The 19,406-nt window shown below is 42.0% G+C and overlaps 1 protein-coding gene across 1 annotated transcript in view; it reads right to left on the reverse strand.

Moving 5' to 3' along the window:
• Positions 1–14,276: 14,276 nt before the first annotated feature.
• The window catches only part of WDFY4 (WDFY family member 4), a 561,873-nt gene continuing 556,743 nt past the window's right edge, over positions 14,277–19,406 (reverse strand). The window contains exons 60-61 of the mRNA XM_006874619.1: positions 15,976–16,087; positions 14,277–14,343 (exon numbers count right to left, since the gene is read on the reverse strand). Of these exons, the coding sequence (XP_006874681.1) occupies positions 14,277–14,343; positions 15,976–16,087 (179 nt within the window). The remainder of the gene's footprint in view (positions 14,344–15,975; positions 16,088–19,406) is intronic.

Here is a 19,406-nt window from a genome sequence, read left to right on the forward strand (position 1 = left end):
GGATGCACCCAGTCCCGCAGCCTCGTCAACCGCCCGGTCTCAAGCTAAACCGTAGTCAGACTCTCGGCAACCTAAGTCCCACCGCTTCCCTAGCCTCAGCCGAGAGAGATTTGATTTTGTGCTAAACAAATTTCATCAGTATTTCCATATGAAGTGTCTGTTCCTCCTCAAATGTGCCTTGCATTTTAATGTGGGAAACTCCAATGTCTGAGTTCTTGCAGGCCTCACAACTAGGTTTTCTAGACTCCCTCCCGGCTGCTAGGCTGAGTGTCAAGGAGGTAGCTTCTTTCACAAGTGGCTTCCGGTGGACCTAACTTCTCTTGGAGACTGACTGGGGAGAGGCCATGGTAGGACAGAGCAACCTAGGAGTCTTGGTGGGTAGCAGAGCGCCCATGAGGCCTTCCTGGATCTTACTCTGCTGAATTCAGTTTCTTCCATACCAGCCAGCCATCTGTCATGCCCTAAGTGCCTGTCCAAATGTCAGGCTGTGGAATAGCAAGGCAAGATTCCCAAGTGAATTTGAATTTCAGAGAAACAACAAATGTTTTTGAGTCTAACTCTGCCCATGTAGAGTACTGGTGTGGCGCTGTCCCTAAGGTTGGTTTGAACTACAAGGTCAGTGCCTCAAACTCACCTTTTGCTATGAGTCAGAACCAACATGACGACACTTAACAACAGCAAGCCCATGTAGCCCCAACCTGTGCAGAAGGAGAAGGGTCTGGCCTGATCCATACCTGAGCCCAGAGTGCGTGAAGTGGGTTGATCTCAGTGCATCCCTGATTGCAGGTTTTCCTCTTTGAAATCTGCACTGAGACCCTGCTGTCCCTTTCTGTGTGCTGCCTTTAGAGGAACATCTAGTCTCACTGGGCACCCTTCCCTGAATTTGCAGAGGGTGTGGCCCCAGATGTGATGAATGCACTGAAAACAGTGTTTATTTGGAAGGGGACAGAGTGGAGACATTCCTAGGAGGGAAGCAATGGCTTTGACATCATAGCTGATAGAGGGGAGTGTAGGCCCCAGGTCGCCAGAATAACAAGGGACTAGGGATTGTGTCCTCATTAGGAATTTCTCATGGGGAGATGCTCAACAGGGTAAGATGCCTCAGAGCTGAGCAGGAGAAGGTGAGTGGAATACAACACCCTGATCCCAGAAGCTGGGGCACCCCTTAAGCCCCTGGGAGACACAGGGTGGGCAGGCTAAGGCAAAGACTGTCTGCTGTCTGTTCCAGAGTTTTTGTAAGTAGGAATCCTCCATTAGTATCACCTAGAGATGGTTAAGCATACAGATCCTGTGGGGCTAGAAGACTAACATTCTAGAAGTTTCTGAAGCACTGTAATCCAAAGTATGGGTGCCTCTGCTCCAGCCTGACAAATCTCTTGGTTAGGAAGCCTGCCCTTATCCTGTACCCTCGGTATCTGTCCCAACCTTCTCTGGGTGGGAGCAAGGTGGGGACAGGAGCAGGACAATTGTCTGTACCCAGGACCTAGTCACAGGGATGGACTCGTCAAGAAAAATGAATGCATGAATGAACAGTAAGTGATGAATTGAAAGATTGAATTATATCTGGGGCAGAGAGTTTGCCATCTACTTTACTCCTTCCACGAAATAAAATGAACAGATGTGATTCTATTTTCACAGCAAGACCTGAGGTTGACACCAGGCTGGGTACAATGCTGTATAGAAATTCAGATAGAAGTGACAGAAAGTGGAGGCTGAGGTAGGGATTGCCCAGGCTATCTGTACCTCATTGCACACGCCTGTCCTCAGACATTGGGTCGTGAATAGCAAGCTGCCATCCCACAGCTGGGCACAGCTTCTGGTTCTCCAGACAAGCCCCGTCATCCAAGGGATCTCGGCTCTTGGCCCTTGGGAACCTATCATGTTTGCATCTCTCCAGTGACCCAGCTGTCATTTTCATTGTGTTGAGAACCTTGGCATTGAGTCCTGCTGTCACACTTGCCCTGCTGGCCTTCCATAGCTGACATATTTCAGGGGATTCAGCTCTACTTATCAAACGTCAGCAGGGGACTTGTCAGAAAAGTGGCAAGTATCTTTAGGCACTTACCTTCACTTGTCGGTCAGTTTGTCATACGGTGCTGGCTTGTGTGTTGCTGTGATGGTGAAAGCTATTTCACCAGTATTTTACATACCACTAGGGTCACTTATGTTGGCCAGATTTCAGTAGTGCTCCCAGACTAAGATAGACTGAGAAGGAGAGGTGGATCACTTCTGAAAGGTTAGCCACCAAAAATATTATGAATATCAGTGAAACTCTGTCTGACTTAGTGCAAGAAGATGTGTCCCTCAGGTTGTTGTTGATGGTGGTTATGTGCTGTGGAGTCAGTTCTGACTCTTAGTGACCCTGTACAGGCTTTCTGAGGCTGTAAATCTTTATGGGAGCAGAAAGCCTCATCTTTCTCCTGTGGACCAGCTGGTAGTTTTGAACTGCTGACCCTGAGGTTAGCAGCCTGATTTGTAACCACTATGGTACAGAGATTGGAAGGCACTAAAAAATATGACTGGGGAAGAGGTACCTCCTCAAAGAAGACTTGATCTTAATGATGTGGATGGAGCAAAGGTTTTGGGACCTTCATTTGCTGATGGATCACAGCTCAAAATGAGGAGAAACAGTGGCAAACATCCATTAAGAATTAGAACATGGAATTAAAAAAAAAAAAAAAAAGAATTAGAACATGGAATGTTGTTGCTGTTGCTAGGTGTCATCGAGATGGTTCTGATGCATAACAAGTCTAGGTGCAACAGAATGAAACTCTGCCCAGTCCTGCACGGGTCTCACAATTGTTACACTTGAGCCCTTTGCTGCAGGCACTGTGGTAAACCATTTAGTTGGGGGTCTTCCTCTTTTTCACTGACAACTTTACCAGGCATGATGGCTTTTTCCAGAGACTGGAGATATATGTTTGAAGCATGAGAGATGAAGTCTTGCCATCCTGGCTTCTAAGGAGCATTCTGACTAATTCTTCCAACACAGATCTGTTCTTTCTTCTGAGAGTTCATGGTACTTTTAATATTCTTCTCCAATACTATAATTCACATGCATCAATTCTTTTTCAGTCTTCCTTATTCATTGTTCAAATTTCACATGAATATGAGACAAATGAAAATATCACAGCTTGGGTCAGGCACACCTTAGTCCTCAAACTAATATATTTGCTCCTTAACACTTTAAAGAGGTCTTTTGCAGTAGATTTCCCTAACGCAATTCATCATTTGGTTTCTTGACTGCTGCTTCCATGAATGTTGTTGGTGGAGCCAAGAAAAATGGAGTATGACAACTTCAGTCTTTTCTCCATTTATCATGATGATATTTCTTGGTCCAGTTATGAAAATTTTCATTTGGAAGTCTTCAAATATGATGTGGAATGCATAAGATTGATATCCTAGGCATTAGTGAGCTAAAACAGATGGGGATTGGCCACTTTGAATTGGAACATCATATGGTGTGATGCTGTAGGATCAGTACTGTACTGCTAATCACAAGGTTGGCAGTTCAAACCCACCAGCTGCTCCTTGGAAACCCTATATACAGGGTTGCTATGAGTCAGAACCGGCTCTATGCCACATAGTGGCAACAATATCATATATTTGACTATTATACCAGGAATGAAAAATTAAATAGGAATGATGTTACATTGATTGTTAAAAAGGGTATTGAAGTACAATGTTGTCTATGATAGGATAATATCTATACTTATAAAAGGAAGATCAGTTAATACCACTATTATTCAAATTTATGCACCAACAACTAAAGTCAATGATGAAGAAATAGACAATTCCTAACAACATCTTCCATCTGAATTTAATGATTGAATAATTAAATTATTGATTATTGATAATTCTGATGATTAGAATGCACTCATTGGAAACAGAGGAGGGATTGGTAGTTGGGAAATATGGCCGTGGTGATAGAAAAGATGCTGGAGATCACACGATAGAATCTTGCAAGACTAACGACTTTATTCATTGCAAATACCTTTTTCAAAAACATAAACTGTGACTATATATGTGGACCTCACCAGATAGAATACACAGGAATGAAATGGACCACATCTGTGGGAAGAGACAACTGAGAAGCTCAATAGCATCAGCCAAAACAAGGCCAGGGCTCGATTGTGAAATGGACCATCAGTTGTTTATATGCAAATTCCAGCTGAAGCTTAAGAAAATTAAAGCCAAGTCTACAAGAACAAAGTCTGGCCTTGAGTATGCTGTTGTTGCTGTTATGTACTGTTGTGTTGGTTCCAAATAATAACAACCCTGGTGTGGTGCTGTGGGCTAATGCATCAGACTGCAAAGTCATTTGAACTTCAAGGTTGGTGATTCAAGCTCACCAGCTGTTCCTAAACCCTATACAGGGTCACTATGGGTCGGAATTGACGCAACAGCACTTAACAACAACAACAACATAGAGTTTCTGAGGAAAGGCTGGTAGGTTTGAACCACTGACCTTGTGGTTGGTAGCCCTGTGCTTATGCTACAGTACCACACTGGATCTTAAGTATATCTGACCTGAATTTAGAAACATAAAGAACACATTTGATGTATTAGACACCAATGGCTGAAGACTAGACCAGAGGAGTTTGGGGATGATATCAAGAACATTATACTTAAGGAGGGAAAAATGTCATGGAAAAAGAGAGGAAAGAAAGAAATGATCAAAATGGATGTCAGAAGAGAGTGACAAAGTGAAATAAAAGAGCTGAAAAGAAAATTTCAAAGGGCAGCCTGAGAAAACAAAGTATTATAATGAAATGTGCCAAACCCTGGAGTCAAAAAATCAAAAGGGAAGAACATGTCCAGTATTTAAGCTCAAGCTTAAAAAACGGAAAACAAATTTCAAGTCTTAGGTTTCCATATTGAAGGATTATATTGGCAAAATATTGAAAGACAAAGGAAACATCAAAAAAAGATGAAGGAGGCAAGAACTGACTGGCTTACAAGTTTTCAAGAAGGAGCCTAGATCCAGAGGGCATGAGGAAGGTAGAATCTCCACTGAGTAGTATCCAATCTGTCTGGGAGAGACTAATGAAAGGAGATGGGGTAAGCACTCATTTGGTACAATAGTGAATAATTACAATCAGGACTGACTGTGAGGGTTGGAAATGTAAAGGTAGACGTTTTGTAGCAAAAGGAGGGGAGTGGTTGACTTTGCAGGCCAGAAGACAGAGGCCCCTGGGACCATCAAGGGAGAAGAGCAGAGTGCGAGACCCTACCTAGAGAAAAGAGTGACACCAGAGATGGAGAGATGGAATGGCTGGGAACTCTAGACCCACAGGAGGGAGAGGGGCTGTTTGCTGATGACCAAGGGGCAGGCTTGTGGGGTGTACCCTTTGGTTGGTTGAAGATGCATGGAGGGGATTGTAACCATGGCAATGTAATGATACAATGTACGATAGGATGAATGTAAACCTAATGTCCCATGTAAACTATCACATACTGCACAATAAAACAGTTTAAAAAAAAAAAAGATAATGAACAATATCATTAATATCACCTGCAAATAGTTTTGTTGAAGATAAATAAAAAATGGTTACAGCAGTACCTCTATATGAATCTGCCAGAAATTTGAGCCTGATTCAGAAGAGGATGGATGAGATGGATCTTGGCTGAAAGCAGAAAATATTAGAACGTGTTTGTTGTTGTTGTTTTCAGGTGCAATTATGTTGGTTTCAACCCAAGAAACCCTATGTAAAATGGAATGAAACACTACTTAGTCCTGCACCACCCTCACAATGATTGTTATGTTTGAGCCCATTGTTGTTGTCAATGTGTCACTCTCTCTTGTTGGGGGTCTTCTTCTTTTTTCATTGTCCCCCCACTTTACCAACCATAATGCCCTTCTTCAGCATCTGGTCCTTCCTGACAATATGTCCAACGAGTAAGAAAGGTCTCACCATCTGTCTTCATTTTTAAAGGAGATTCAGGCTGTACTACTTCTTCCAAGTCAGGTTTGTTTGTGCTTTTAGCAATCCATAGTCCTTTAAACGATTATACTTTTTTGGCCATGGTAAGACATTTGACCATTTGGATTATACCAAACTATGGATACCATTGTGTAGGATGGAAATTTAAGAATGCTGAGGAACTTGTACCTAGAACAGGATGAGATATTGCTGTTGTAAAGTGCCATCGAGTTGTTTCCAGCTCATAGGGTTTCTGAGGAGCAGCTGTTGTGTTTGAACAACTGACCTTGCAGTCCAGTGTGTATCCAATTCACCATACCAGGATTCAGAACAAGGGGATACTGAATGCTTTAAAATCAGGAAACTTGTGTGTCATTGTTGTATCTTTTCATCATACTTACTCACTCTGTATGCAAAGCAAATAATCAGAGAAGCTAGATTACATGAAGAAGAATGTGGCATCAGTATTGGAGGAAGACTCATTAATAACCTACTACAACCTTGCTTGCTGGAGGTGAAAAGAACTAGAAGCACTTACTGATAAATGTCAGAGTATATATAGCATTCAATATGGATTGCGCTTCAATATAAGGACAATGAAAATCCTCAAAACTGCACTACTAGATATTGTTGTTAAGTGCCGTTGAGTCAGTTATGACTCACAGGGACCCTGTATAGGGTTTCCAAGGAGTGGCTAGTGGGTTTGAACTGCCAACCATGTAGTTCGCAGTCCAGTACTTATCCTACAGTGCCACACCAGGAGTCCCTACCAGCAAATAACATCATGATAAATGGAGAAAAGATTGAAGTTGTCAAAGATGTCATTTCACTTGGATCCACAATCAATGTCCATGGAAGCAAATCAGCTTTACTGTAAAAGACCACTTTCAAGTGTTAAAGAACAAAGATGTCAATTTGAGGATTATGACACACCAGTTCTAAGCCATGATATTTTCGGTTGCCTCATATGTATGCAAAAGATGGATATAGTGAATAAGGAAGACAGAAGAATAATTCTTAAATCTGAATTATGGCACTTGTGAATATTGAAAGTACCATGGGCTGCTTAAAGAATGAACAAATCTGTTTTGGAAGAACTATGGCCGAATTGCGCCTTAGAAGGGATGATGGAGAGACTTAGCTCTTGTACTTTGGACATGTTGTCAGGAAGGAGCAGTCCCCAGGAGAAAGACATCATGTTTGGCAAAGCAGAGGGTCAACAAAAAAGAGCAAGACCCCAATTAGGTGGATTAACACAGTACCAGCAACAATGGGCTCAGATAGAACAATTGTGAGGAGGGTCCAGATCCAGGCAGTGTTTCTTTCTATTGTGCACAGGGTTTCTATGAGTTAGAACCTACTTCACAACACCTAAGAATAACAATGGGAAGTATTGTGGCTCTGTAAGATAAGCACTGGGTTGCAAATCACAAGGTTGGTGAGATTTATAGCCTCAGAAACTCTATGATCTCAACTCAGGGTTGAAACCAACTGGACAGCACTTAGCAGCAACAACAAATTCCACTATAATCAGACCTTTGTTCTCCACCCCTGTCCTACCCTTTGGAATCTCTGTCAGCATTGGCCACCCCAGATATTCTGTTTCTGACGTCAGATCCCTGTAGGTGGACCTTGTTTGCCAAATGTCCTATGATGTGTCTCTGCCACCTTGGACTGTGTGCAGAGCAGCTCCCCCTCTTTCAGCCAACAGAGATCTATCCGTGAAGGGGAAGCATAGGAATCCTTGCTTTACTGCCACCAGGAAGGAGACTGGAACCAGGAAGCCTGCCACATCTCTCTAATGTGTACATTCTGGAGCAGCCCTAACAATGACAGTTTCCTCCTGACTTCTTCTCTGTGGGACCGGCACTCAGTTATGACCTTGAATGGACTGGCATCCCCCAAACCATGACATGGGTCTCGACATGATGCTACAGATGGTAGCCCCAAATCCCCTACACCTCTTTATTTCCATTGGGCCTCCCCCTGTCAATGAGGGGCTGCTTCTTGAACCATCCATTCCTAGAACTACAACTCTGAATGTCTGCTACCATCTCTCATTCATGTTCATGGAACACCACCTATGAGCTGGACATTGGACATACAGCCTGGTGAGCTGATGGTCTCCAACTTGTACTCACCCTGTCTCATTCAATCCCCAACCCCCACAGCCCCATAGCAATGGTGGTTCCTTCTTTTGACCTCCAAGCTACTGGATACCTTTACCTATTTGTTCTTCTTCCCCCAGCTAGTGTGCCTTGTGCCTTTTCCAGTACCATCCACTTTCCTTATAGTGCTCCCTCTTCATCTTAGCAAGACCAGGCAGATCTGCCTGCAAGGTCTTGTTCTAGGGCCACCTCCTTCAGCCAAGAATGTCACCATGCCTTTCCTAGGGCATGGGACTTCTCTTTACTCTGTCTCTAGATCTCCTCCCTCAAGTCAAATTTGTTTGTTCACACATTAGCTCTCTGGTTCTTTGGAAAAATTGTTGGGAGGAACCTGTCCCTAGAGAAGGATATCCCTCTCTCCTTCCCCTGCCCCAAACATAGTGCTCAGAAAATGCTGTTGAAAGAACCCAAGACATCCTCAGGTCAGCAGACCTTCCAGCCTGGGTAAATACTGAAAATCGTATTTTGAAAAATGACAGCAGGCTAATTTATGACCCTGCTTCTTGGCCTTCCTGGGAGTACTGCTCTCTGCTCTTAAATTTATGGTCTACATTTGCAGTCCAGACTGACGAGGGGATTGCAAACAGGCTGTCTGCTAATGTCTGCTGCAGAGATAGTGTCAGAGATGGCGAGATCATTGGCTTTTGGGTCAGACACATGCCCTTCTTACCCAGGGAGGCTGCTCTGAACCTGTGATGCATTCCTTCTCCCATTATTCCTTTGGCAAAGACCTTATGACATTCAGGTAGATCAGCTTGTCCTAACTGTTCACCACTCACTATTTTTGCCATAGTTGCAAACAACCTCAATTTAAAAATCTGTCTTTAACTCCTTGGAGGACAGATGATCCAGGATCCTAAGACACTGATTATACTTTATTACCTTTCCCAGTTTATTGGGTGGGAATATCCCATTCGGGTTTCTGTAAGGCTTGGAGAAATATGAGAAAGACTCATAGCTCCACTGTCTTATAGAAATCCTGAGGAGGAGAGTTGGTATGAATAGAACAGTGATTCCAAAACAGTTATGTTTAAGTCCTAATCCCTGTACCAGTAAATATGATGCTATGTGGAAACAGGGGAGAACAGTAAGACCTAACACAGGGGCATGTTAGGATCCATCTACAAATCAAGGAATGCCAAGGATTTTGGGCTGCGGCTGCTGCTGCTGTGTGTCATCTAGTTGATTCTGACTCGTAGTGACTCTGTATAGGGTTTCTAAGGCTGTAAATATTTAGGGGAGAAGCTGGTGGATCAAATTGCTGATCCTATGGTTAGCAGTCTAATGTATCACACAAGACTTCTCCTAGGATGTCTGGCAGACACCAAAAACTAGGGAAGAGAGCTTCACAGAAAGCTGCATGGCCAAGACACTGATTTGGACCTATAATGTCCAGAGTGTTCTTTAAATCCATTCCCCTGTGCTAATTTTCTTACAAAATTACATTAGGCAACTAAGAGTTGAGGCCAAGAAGCTTAGCCACTTCCAGAGCCATGTGAATGTGAGTTTGAGCGTATGCAAGAGGCAGGTGAATTTCTTTTTAAGTTTTTTTTTATTATTATTTTTTGCTGTGAATTGAGTGAAGGTTTATAGAACAAATCATCAATTTTACATTCAACAAACCATACACTTTGCTTCCTTATAATGATTGCAATTAACTTTAACTCTCCCATTCCTCCCTATGTCTTCCAGCACCTTCATCTTTCCTCTGCCAACCTCCCTCTTGTATATCACCTGCCCCATCACCCAAGTTAACGCGTGTCTATCCTGTAGCCTATGAATAGCCCCCCACCTTCTACCCTTCATAGAATGTTTCTTTTGTCAAGAAAACATTTTCTTAATTTTTTATAACACTGGTCTCATATAATTTTGTCCTTTTGTGACTAATTTTATTCAGCATAATGTCGTTCAGCAGTCCTTGTGTGGCGCTATAGGATACACACTTGACCATAAGATAGGTTTGAACTGTAATGTTCAAACTCACCAGCTGCTTCTTGGAAACCCTCTACAGGGTTGCTATGAGTTGGAATGGACTCAATGGCCCTTAACAACAATGACGATGTCTTCTGTGTTATGAGGTGTTTTGCAGATACATTTTTATTCTTCAGGGTTGCAGCCATCATGCTCCATTGCATGCACCAGGCTGTTTAACCATTCTTTTGATGGGCAGTTGGGCTGTCTCCATCTTTTTGTTATTGGGTCCTTGTGGGCAGTATATTGAAGGATCCTGTTTTTTTTTTTTTTTTTTTTAATCCATTCTTCTACTCTCTTTTTCTTGGCTGGTGCATTTAATCCATTTACAGTAAGGGTAATTATTGATAGGTATGAAACTGATTCATGTAATTTTGCTGTGCATTTTTTTGTGATGCTACTGCTTTCTTTTTTTCACTAATTTTCCGTGCTGAGTTCATTTTGTTTGTGGGTTTTCTTGTCATTTCTGATGTGCTAATGTTTACTAAATCTTTCTGATTGTCCTCTTTTTAAAATCTTGATGTGAAAGTACATTAATTTTCTTTTTGTTTACCCAATAATTTATTGGTTCCCCATTTAAATCAATCTGTTTTATCTTGAAATCTTCTTGACTTCCCCACCATTTAGAAGCTCTGTGTCTACAAAATTCCCTCTTTTTGCTCTGTAATTGACTTCATTATAAAGCAATATCTTTGTTTCCCTATTTTCAGTCTTGTATAAATGCTGAAATACTTGTATATCTGGATTGAGTTCTGGGGGGTGTTGTCAGCTATGTTAATCTCAGGTTGTTATCTTCTATTGTTGGTTCCTGGTATAAAGAACAGCCTTTAGTATTTTTTGTAAAGTTGGTCTGGTAATTACAAATTCCTTTAATTTCTGTTTACCCAAAAATGTTCTAGTTCTGCCACAGTATTTGAGGGACAGTTTTACTGGGTATGTGATTCTTGGTTGGCAATTTTTTCCTTTCAGAATTGTGTATATTTCATTCCATTGCTTTCTTGCCTGTATGGTTTCTGCTGAGAAATCAAAGCTCAGTCTTATTGGTTCTCCTTTTCTGGTAAATTTTTGTTTTTCCTGAGCTGCTCGTAGGATTCTTTCCTTGTCATTGGTTTTGGAAAGTTTGATTATGATATGTCTTGGTGATTTTCTTTTGAAATCTATCCTGTTTGAGCTTTGTTTAGCTTCTCGTACATATATTTTCTCATCTTTCATGATGTTAGGGATGTTTCTTCCAACAACTCTTTGACAAATATTTCTCTGCTTTTAATTGTTTCTTCCTGTTCTGGAATTCTGATCATCTGCAAGTTATTCTTCTTCATGGTGTTCCACATAACTCTTAGGGTTTCTTTGTATTTTTTTCTTTTGCTTGTTCTTCTAACATACTAATATTGAAAATTTATCCTCAAGCTTACTAATTTGGGCTTCCATTGCTTTCAATCCATGCCTTTGCTCCTTTAATGTGTTGTCCATTTCTGAAATCTTAGTATTACTCTTTTGGATTTTGAACTGCAGGTTTTGTATATATATATTTTTTTTTCTTGTAGTGTTTTCCTGAATTCTTCTAAAGATTTTTTCCCCTGTGTTCTCCTTACTTTCCTTGATCTTTCTGTAAATCATTTTAAAATACCTAAATATCATTATTTTGTATTCTTTGTCACTGTTTTCTTCATCAGAAACATTTTCTGAGTCTACATCTTGGTCATTTTTTTTAATGGTATTCTCTTTTCTTTGTGTGAGCTAAAATTGTTTATTGTTGCTGGGACGTTGTGGTATATATATTTAATTGGTGATTGCATGTTGATGTGCTCTTAGGCCCTCAATAGCTGTCTTCTGTGTGCATAGTTAGAGAAAGGAAGCATGTGCACCATTCTCCACTCACTGGTCATGCACCTCAATTTAGGGTGGGTTTGGTTGGTGTTGTCTCCTGTCTATCACTGATCAGGTGGTATAGGAGCTGGTATTGATTGTCTCTTGCCTAGTGGGTGCATCTGCATAGGGTATTTGTGACCAGGTTGTATGGGCCTGGTTGATTTCTCCTGTTGGGTGGGAAAGAAGAGAACCCCGCCTCCCCCAAGAAAACAAAACAGAATGAATAAATAAGCAAGCAACAATAAGAAAGGAATATATTAAAGGAGAAAAAAGAAATGAATAATTAAAAAGAGAAAAACACAAAAAATGGAGTTATAGAAGAGAAAAATATAAGAAATTAACAAAACAAGCAAACAAAAACACTTAACCAGGGAAAGGAAAGATGGGAAGAGAAAGTGCATAGAGAGTAGTGAAGAAAGATCAAAAGATTAAAAAATATATATATAGGTGAAATAAGAAACAAGAAAAGAAGGAAAAACAAAAGCAGAAATAGAAAGGGTAAAATTTAAAGGAATGGAAGGAGAAAGAGAAGAAAGGATAAAAAAATATAAAAACAACAAAACAATGAAAGGAAAAAAAATAAATAAATCAAAACAACAAAGCCAGTGTAGCTGTTGGACCTAGATAGGAGAAAACCCTGGAGGCTCCTGCCAGCCAAGGTGCTTACTAGGTGGGTGTGGGAGGCATGTGATTGTGGAGTTCCTGGCCCTATATGGAGTTCCTATAGGCCTAGGTGTTATCTATGTTCAGGGCATTTAATCTGGAAGTAGTTTGTGGAGGTCATATATAGAGCTGGTTTTGGTATCTGTTAGGGTCACAGGGTTGCTGGGGACAGGTGGCTGGTTATGAGGGTTTCTTCTAAACTAATGCTGGCCTGGTGGCTCTGTGGGTTCTGTAGGTCTGGAGCTTGACTGAATCCAAGCACAAAAGTGTTATAACTGGCCCCCACCTCACACTGGTGTGGCTCACAATCTTGAGGCTCCAAACTCCTGGAGAGCAGGATCTGTGCTAGGGGTGGATGAGGGTGGGAGCTGGTCATACCTCTGGTTACCAGGGAAACATGTGACTCTGCTCTTCCAGGCCACCTTCTGCCACTAAAATTTCTTACAAAAGTTCAAGATGGTCGAGTCTCATCTGGCTGGCTATTCACCCATCAGGCTACTTCTCTCGCTGTCCCTGTTCAGCTTTTCCTCTTAGCAAACACTCAGTTCACTTCTCTGACCTCTTCTCTGAAGTTCAGGGTTCCAGGATTTTCATCTGTATCTATTTCATTTGGTCCCTCACATCTTTATGATAGAGGGTCCATGTAATGACTGTCTTGTCTGCTATCTTGCCAGAAGTCTTTAAGAAGTTTTTGAAATCTTAAGGAGAGAAAGAGATATTTAGACTGAATGTAATATTTTTAATACAGGCATTATGAGGCACCTGAAATTCCTTAGCAGGACTCAACTAACTAGCTCATCAGCCAGGCATTTTTTTCAAGGGAAACAAAAGTCAGAGTATCAAGATTTCTCTGGGCTAAGCTTCCACTCAAAGTCAACATGGAGACTTGGGACCTGCGGGCATAGGAAGAACCTGCCAAGCCAACATCTGCAGGGACCCTCTCTGCCAGCTGTGCATACAGAGATGAGTCAGGAGAGGTAGAAGTGGGACAGGCAGGTAGGACAGGAAGGGACAGAGGTGAGACAGGTGTTTTGCTGACAGACTGACTTCCAACTCCCAGAAGGGGCCTCACTCTTGCCAGCACCCTGTGACCCAGCTCCTTAGCAGTGGCCATTCATACCCTTAACCCCCTGCACTGAAAGCAAGATGAAGGGAGGGCCAGTTTCCAAGGGGAACCCAGAGGCAGGAGGCTCAGAAAAACCCTGAAGGTAGATTGTGTTTCCTTGAGGCTTTTCTGCCTTTCTAAGTATGAAGATGCAAATACCAAAGTTGAAAATGACAATGATTTAATATTCAACAGCCTTCTCATATTTGAAAAGAGCTACTTTAATAAAGAATACATATATCCATCAGTTTCCAGTAAGTGGCTCAATTTTTTTAGCACAATAAACCCTTTGATAAGGTGGCTTATGAATAATTTCTCATAAATGTAGGGCATGACTTAAGTGTCTGTCATTAAGCTTCCTGAAGGACACTAAACATATGTTGTTGTCTCTATTGTAGAGACACATCTTTCTAGAATCAAAGGTGGAATTCCTGGGGTTGTGAAGAAGTTTGAGTAAGTTTGGGCTTTCTCTTGCAGCAGAGTTCAAGTCCTGTATCACTGATGCATTTGACCTGGTGCCATTGCCCTCAAAGCACACCAGCTGCTTCACGGTGGTCCCAGTGTTATCTCTTTCCTCTACCCATCTGCAGACCAGCAGAAGATTCTCCCCTTCTCATCACCGACTAGGAGTTTGGTCTGGTTTCTTAGGAAGAAAATGAAGAGACAAGCATGTTAGAGGTAAACCTATGAGTCTATCACATGGGAAACTGCATTATGGGGGTTCAGTTCCAAACCTACAGCCCAAACCTAGCTTCATCTCCTTGGAAAAAATGGAAGGGAAAGTGAGACCTATAGGATATTTTGTGCCATCTCAAGACCCTAAGAAACTCTTGAACTGCACATAACTGGCTCCCAAAGAACTGAGAGGGAGCTCTGTGAAGCCCAGGTACCTAGGAGTAGGGCCTTTTTCTTTCCAGCATCACAAAGTGTCCCCCTGTCCTGTGAAAGATACAGAATAGAGTGTGAATTTTCCAGCAGTGGGTACAGTTCTGGACTTTTATTTTCTCCTCCCCATGCACTCCTAGCCTCACCCACCTCTGCCTGGCAGTTGAAATGCTATTTGGTTCCCCCATGGTAGCTGGAATGGCCCACTCCAGGGCAGTGAGAAAAGAAAGAACATGGCTCTTAAAGACCAGCAACCTCTTGAGACTATGCTTCCTAGTTGTAGATGGTGCTAGTAATAATACCTATCTCCCCTGAAATACTGGTAGGAATAAAATATGGTAAACAGAGGGAGGTATCTAACGCTTGCCATTCTATATTGTTAGCTTCCATTGAGATGGCCCCATGCATGGCAGTCTCATGTGCAATGGAATGAAAAGCTGTCCAGTCCTGCACATACCTGTGATGGAAGAATAGCCATCTTAGCCTAGAAGCTTCACTGAAACCTATTCAGAATGATGGCAATATGCAAGCCTCCACTGACAGATGGACAGTGCTGTGCATGAGGTGCATTGGCAGGGACCCAAATGTGGGTCTTTCACATGGAAGGTAAGAATTTTACATTTGAGCCACCAATTGGCTCATGTTGACTTGTGCTTGCTAAGTTCCGTCAAATCAGTTCCAACTCATAGCGACCTATATAGAGTTTCCTAGGAGCAGCTGGTTAGTTTGAACCATTGACCTTATGGTTAGCAGGCTAATGCTTATTCTACAGCCCAGGGCACTTTATGTTAATGTATGGTAATCATTATGCCAAATGTTACATGGGCATTAGAAATCAGGACTAAAGTTCCTCTTTAGAATAAAATTGTAAAACAGGATAAGAACTGGACTTCAAGGTCAGTTTAAATCACATGGTTGGTGGTTCAAACTCACTGGCCACTCCTTGGAAACTCACTATGAGTCAAAACCTACTCGATGGCACTTCACAGCAACTACTTTTTGGATTACTTTATGAATGAAAATATTTGAAAGAGCAAGGGCATATATGTGTGTTAAAAATATCTCCTAGGGTCCTGCATAGACTCCTGGAATGGTGCTTTGGATCAACACTGGACAGAAAACCACAAGGTCGGCAGTTCAAACCCACTGGCTGCTCCTTAGAAACCCTATACAGAGTTACTATTAGTCCAAACCAACTTGACAACATTTAAGAAAACTAACAGGGCCCTGCATGGACCACTTCACCTGCCTCCTGTGCACAAGACCCTCCGGAGTCAGTGCAGTATGGTGGCCTCCCAGGCAAGGCAGCCTGAGCCCAGGGTCTCAGGACTTGCCTAGAGGCAGGCATGCTACCTTCTCCTGGATCCTGGCGAAACAAGTTGGTAGTTACCTGGACACAGCCAAAGCTGTCACTGCGGAGCTGGTCTTACTGCGCTTCCCTGTCAAAGCAACACTGACATCCAGCTCTTGGCAAAGGGCCAAATTCTTCTCCCACCTGTGACCTGTGGGAAGAGTGCAAGAGTGACTGAGAAAATCCTTAGTGACTTCGCACACATGCACACCCCTACACAGAAACACAAACACACACACATATTTATATTTGTGGTCAGCAAGTTGTTAAATTGATGGGGAAATATATTTAATCTTGGCCTGTGCTGTTGCAAAAAGGGCCATCCCAATTTAATTTGCAGGCTGTGATAGTTACATGTGCTGACGTGCTGCGGTATCCATTGTGCACCAAATTGGATTTGTGTATTATTGCTTTCTAAATTGCATGCCTAGTTCAGCAAAATTGTTCATCAGTGTTTACTGGCTTTATGCTTAATAAGATGCCCCACAATACCTTGCTGCCAGGATGTAATGCAGCCTGTAATTGCCTAGTAAAAATAAATTGCATAAAGTTGGCATTATCAACTTATCTAAATCCTCTCACACCACAACCAATAATTAAATGCTGAGGACATTCTTTCAAAAAATATAACTCAATGATTGTTACTTCACTCTGCATTTAGGGATAAGCATTCATTCCTTTCTTGCGCAGAGTGGGAAGCACACATGTCTAGCAGGACATAGCCCTGCAAAGTCACTTTCAAGATGTCAGGGCAAGAAAGATGCAACTGCCTCAGCTATTCTGGGGTGGCCACCTCTGTACTCAGACAGGCCTGTGCACCAGACAATGCAAGAGGGGTGTAAAGGGGCCTTCTCTGAAACATAACTAGGCAGCTCAAGTTTGTGTATAGCTCCAAACACACTTTTCTGAAGCAACTGTGATGTATCCAATTGAGTCTGAATCTACGGAATGATTCCTAAAATAAATTGTGCTCAAGTGGAATGGTCCTTGTTACAAATGACAAATGAATTCAAGACAGAAATTAGATTCTATCTTCCCACAAACGCAGTATCTTAATATCTTCAAAGATTTTATTTCTTATACCTACCTTAAGACATTTGAGGGATGTAGCAATATACAAGAGTCCTGGTGTTGCACTGTAGGATAAGCACAGGACTGCTAATAACAATATAAGTGGTTCAAGCCACCAGCTGCTCCTCAGAAAGCTTATACAGGATAGCTATGAGTCAGAACGGATTCAATGGAACTTAACAACAAAAACAATATATATACTGAGAGAACACATGTGCAAATGCCATGTGTCATGCCCAATACTGGTTCCTGTCCAACACATTCTTTCCAGGAATATTAGAAGAACATTAAAAACAAACCATGCCCTACTGTTGAGTCAAGTCTGCCTTGTAGCAATGCTAAGGGACAGAGGAGAATTGTTCCATTGGGTTTCCAAGACTGTAAATCTTTCCAGGATCATACACTCTCATTTTTCTCCCATGGTGTCACTGGTGGGTTTGAACCACTGACCTTGCAGTTAGCAGTCCAATGTTTTTCTGACTGTACCACCAAAACTCCTATTCAAGAACTCCAGTGGCATACAGTTGAAAAAATCTATCCATAGATTTGTTAACTCTAAACTGTGGCTCAGGCTAATTTTTATTAAGATGTCTGTATTCTTGTGTTATTTCATCAGAATACTTCCTTGAACTGTAATCAACACCCTGACAATTCAATCAGAACAATTAGGAGGGAGAGGACCAAGGGCCCCCTCTGGTCTGAAGCCATCTTTTAAGTTTTCTAATGTCATCAGCTCATTTGATCAGAGACAAGAAACTCACAGGACTCTGGGAAAATGGTCATCATGGCCTGCACATTATGAGCAGATTCTTGTCTAGGTCTAGTCTTTTGCCATTGACACTCTGAAAGTTAGTATGAGAAATACCTCCCTTTGACAGAGGAAGAAATTGGTGGCTAGTGAAGTTGCTTGTGACAGAGGTGAGTCTAGAGCCTTTTCTCAGTTCACATTTCTCTAGATCCCTTATCAGTAAGCGTAGTCTCTTCACAACTATTGATCCTATTGATCCTAAACAGAAAGAATTGCTGGCACTTCCAGAACCAGTGGATTGGTTTTGACGCGTTCTTTGTTTGTCTGTACATCTGTCCACCCACCCACCCAGCATTCTCTCTCAGACATCCAATATCAACCATGGGCTGAACTAGTGCTTTTAATTTAGTAAGCCTTGATAACTTCAGAAATGAGCAGTTGATCCCTAAACTGGAGTTTTCTCATGCTCACCACAGAATAAGGACCACGTGCTAGTTCTATTCCAAGAGGGTGAGGAGAGGGAGAGTTTGGCCCAAGCTCTCACAAGAGGTGCCCAGATTTCCTGAGAACATACACGCTCTATACTTTTCTTTCATGCTGATAGACTGATTCCTCGAAGTGGCCCCAAAGTTGTCCGAAAGGTTGTTGTTGCTGTTGTAATTTGCTATTGAGTCAGCCCCCAACGATGACCCCATGTGCAACATAACAAAATATTGCCTGATCCTGTGCCATTCCCATGATTGGTTGCATGTAGGGCTGCTTTGATACAGAAGTACATCACCAGACATTTTATTCCTAGTGCATTTTTTAGTCTGGAAATTCCATAGCACCATAGCAACTCTCATCAAAGAAACATCAGAGCAAGACAGACAAGACAGTTGGTGGCTGCACATGATAAGCACAGTGCAGGAATCAAACCCACATCTCGCACCTCAAAATCCATAGCTGTGAAGTAGATTCCAATTCATAGCACCTATGTAGAACAGAGGAAAACTGTTCCATAAGGTTCCCAAGGTTGTAACTCTTTATAGAAGCAGAATACCACAACTTTTTTATCCTACAGAGCAGCTGGTAGGTTCAATGCTTGGTTAGCAGTCAAGCACGGAATCCTTGCATGGGAGGCAAAAATTCTACCCCTGAACCACCAATGCCCTGGTTCCAAAGCCTCCTAGAGGTATTAGGACAAGTGGTTGGATGCAGTTTGGTTTCCTGAGGAATCACTGCTCAGGCTCCACCTGGCTGTTGAGGTAGGTCCCTGAATGGTGATCTCTTGCAGGAAGGGGTTTCCAAGGCAGAGCATAGACCATTCCACAGAGGGTAGGCTGATCACATGCCTGTGCCTGGTCACATGGAGGAAGAATTCATGAGTAAGCAGTCAATGCATCAAGGAGTGTGTAATCCATTTTAGGAATGAACTTGATTGAAATGGCTTCTCTTTTCAGAAGGCAAACTCCAGCAATCCAGGAAATCCAGAAGACAAAGCAAAGAGAGGTTGCCAGATTACAGAAGAATTCTCACTTCATATTAACATATTTCTTTTCTTTTTTTTTAATGTTTTATTGTGAATTATATGATAGTTTACATGAGAGAACTTTAGTTTTACATTCATTCCATCGTATATCATTTCATTGCCATGGTTCCAATCCCCTCC

This window comes from Chrysochloris asiatica, unplaced genomic scaffold, assembly GCF_000296735.1.
Source record: "Chrysochloris asiatica unplaced genomic scaffold, ChrAsi1.0 scaffold00289, whole genome shotgun sequence".
Taxonomy (NCBI): domain Eukaryota; kingdom Metazoa; phylum Chordata; class Mammalia; order Afrosoricida; family Chrysochloridae; genus Chrysochloris; species Chrysochloris asiatica.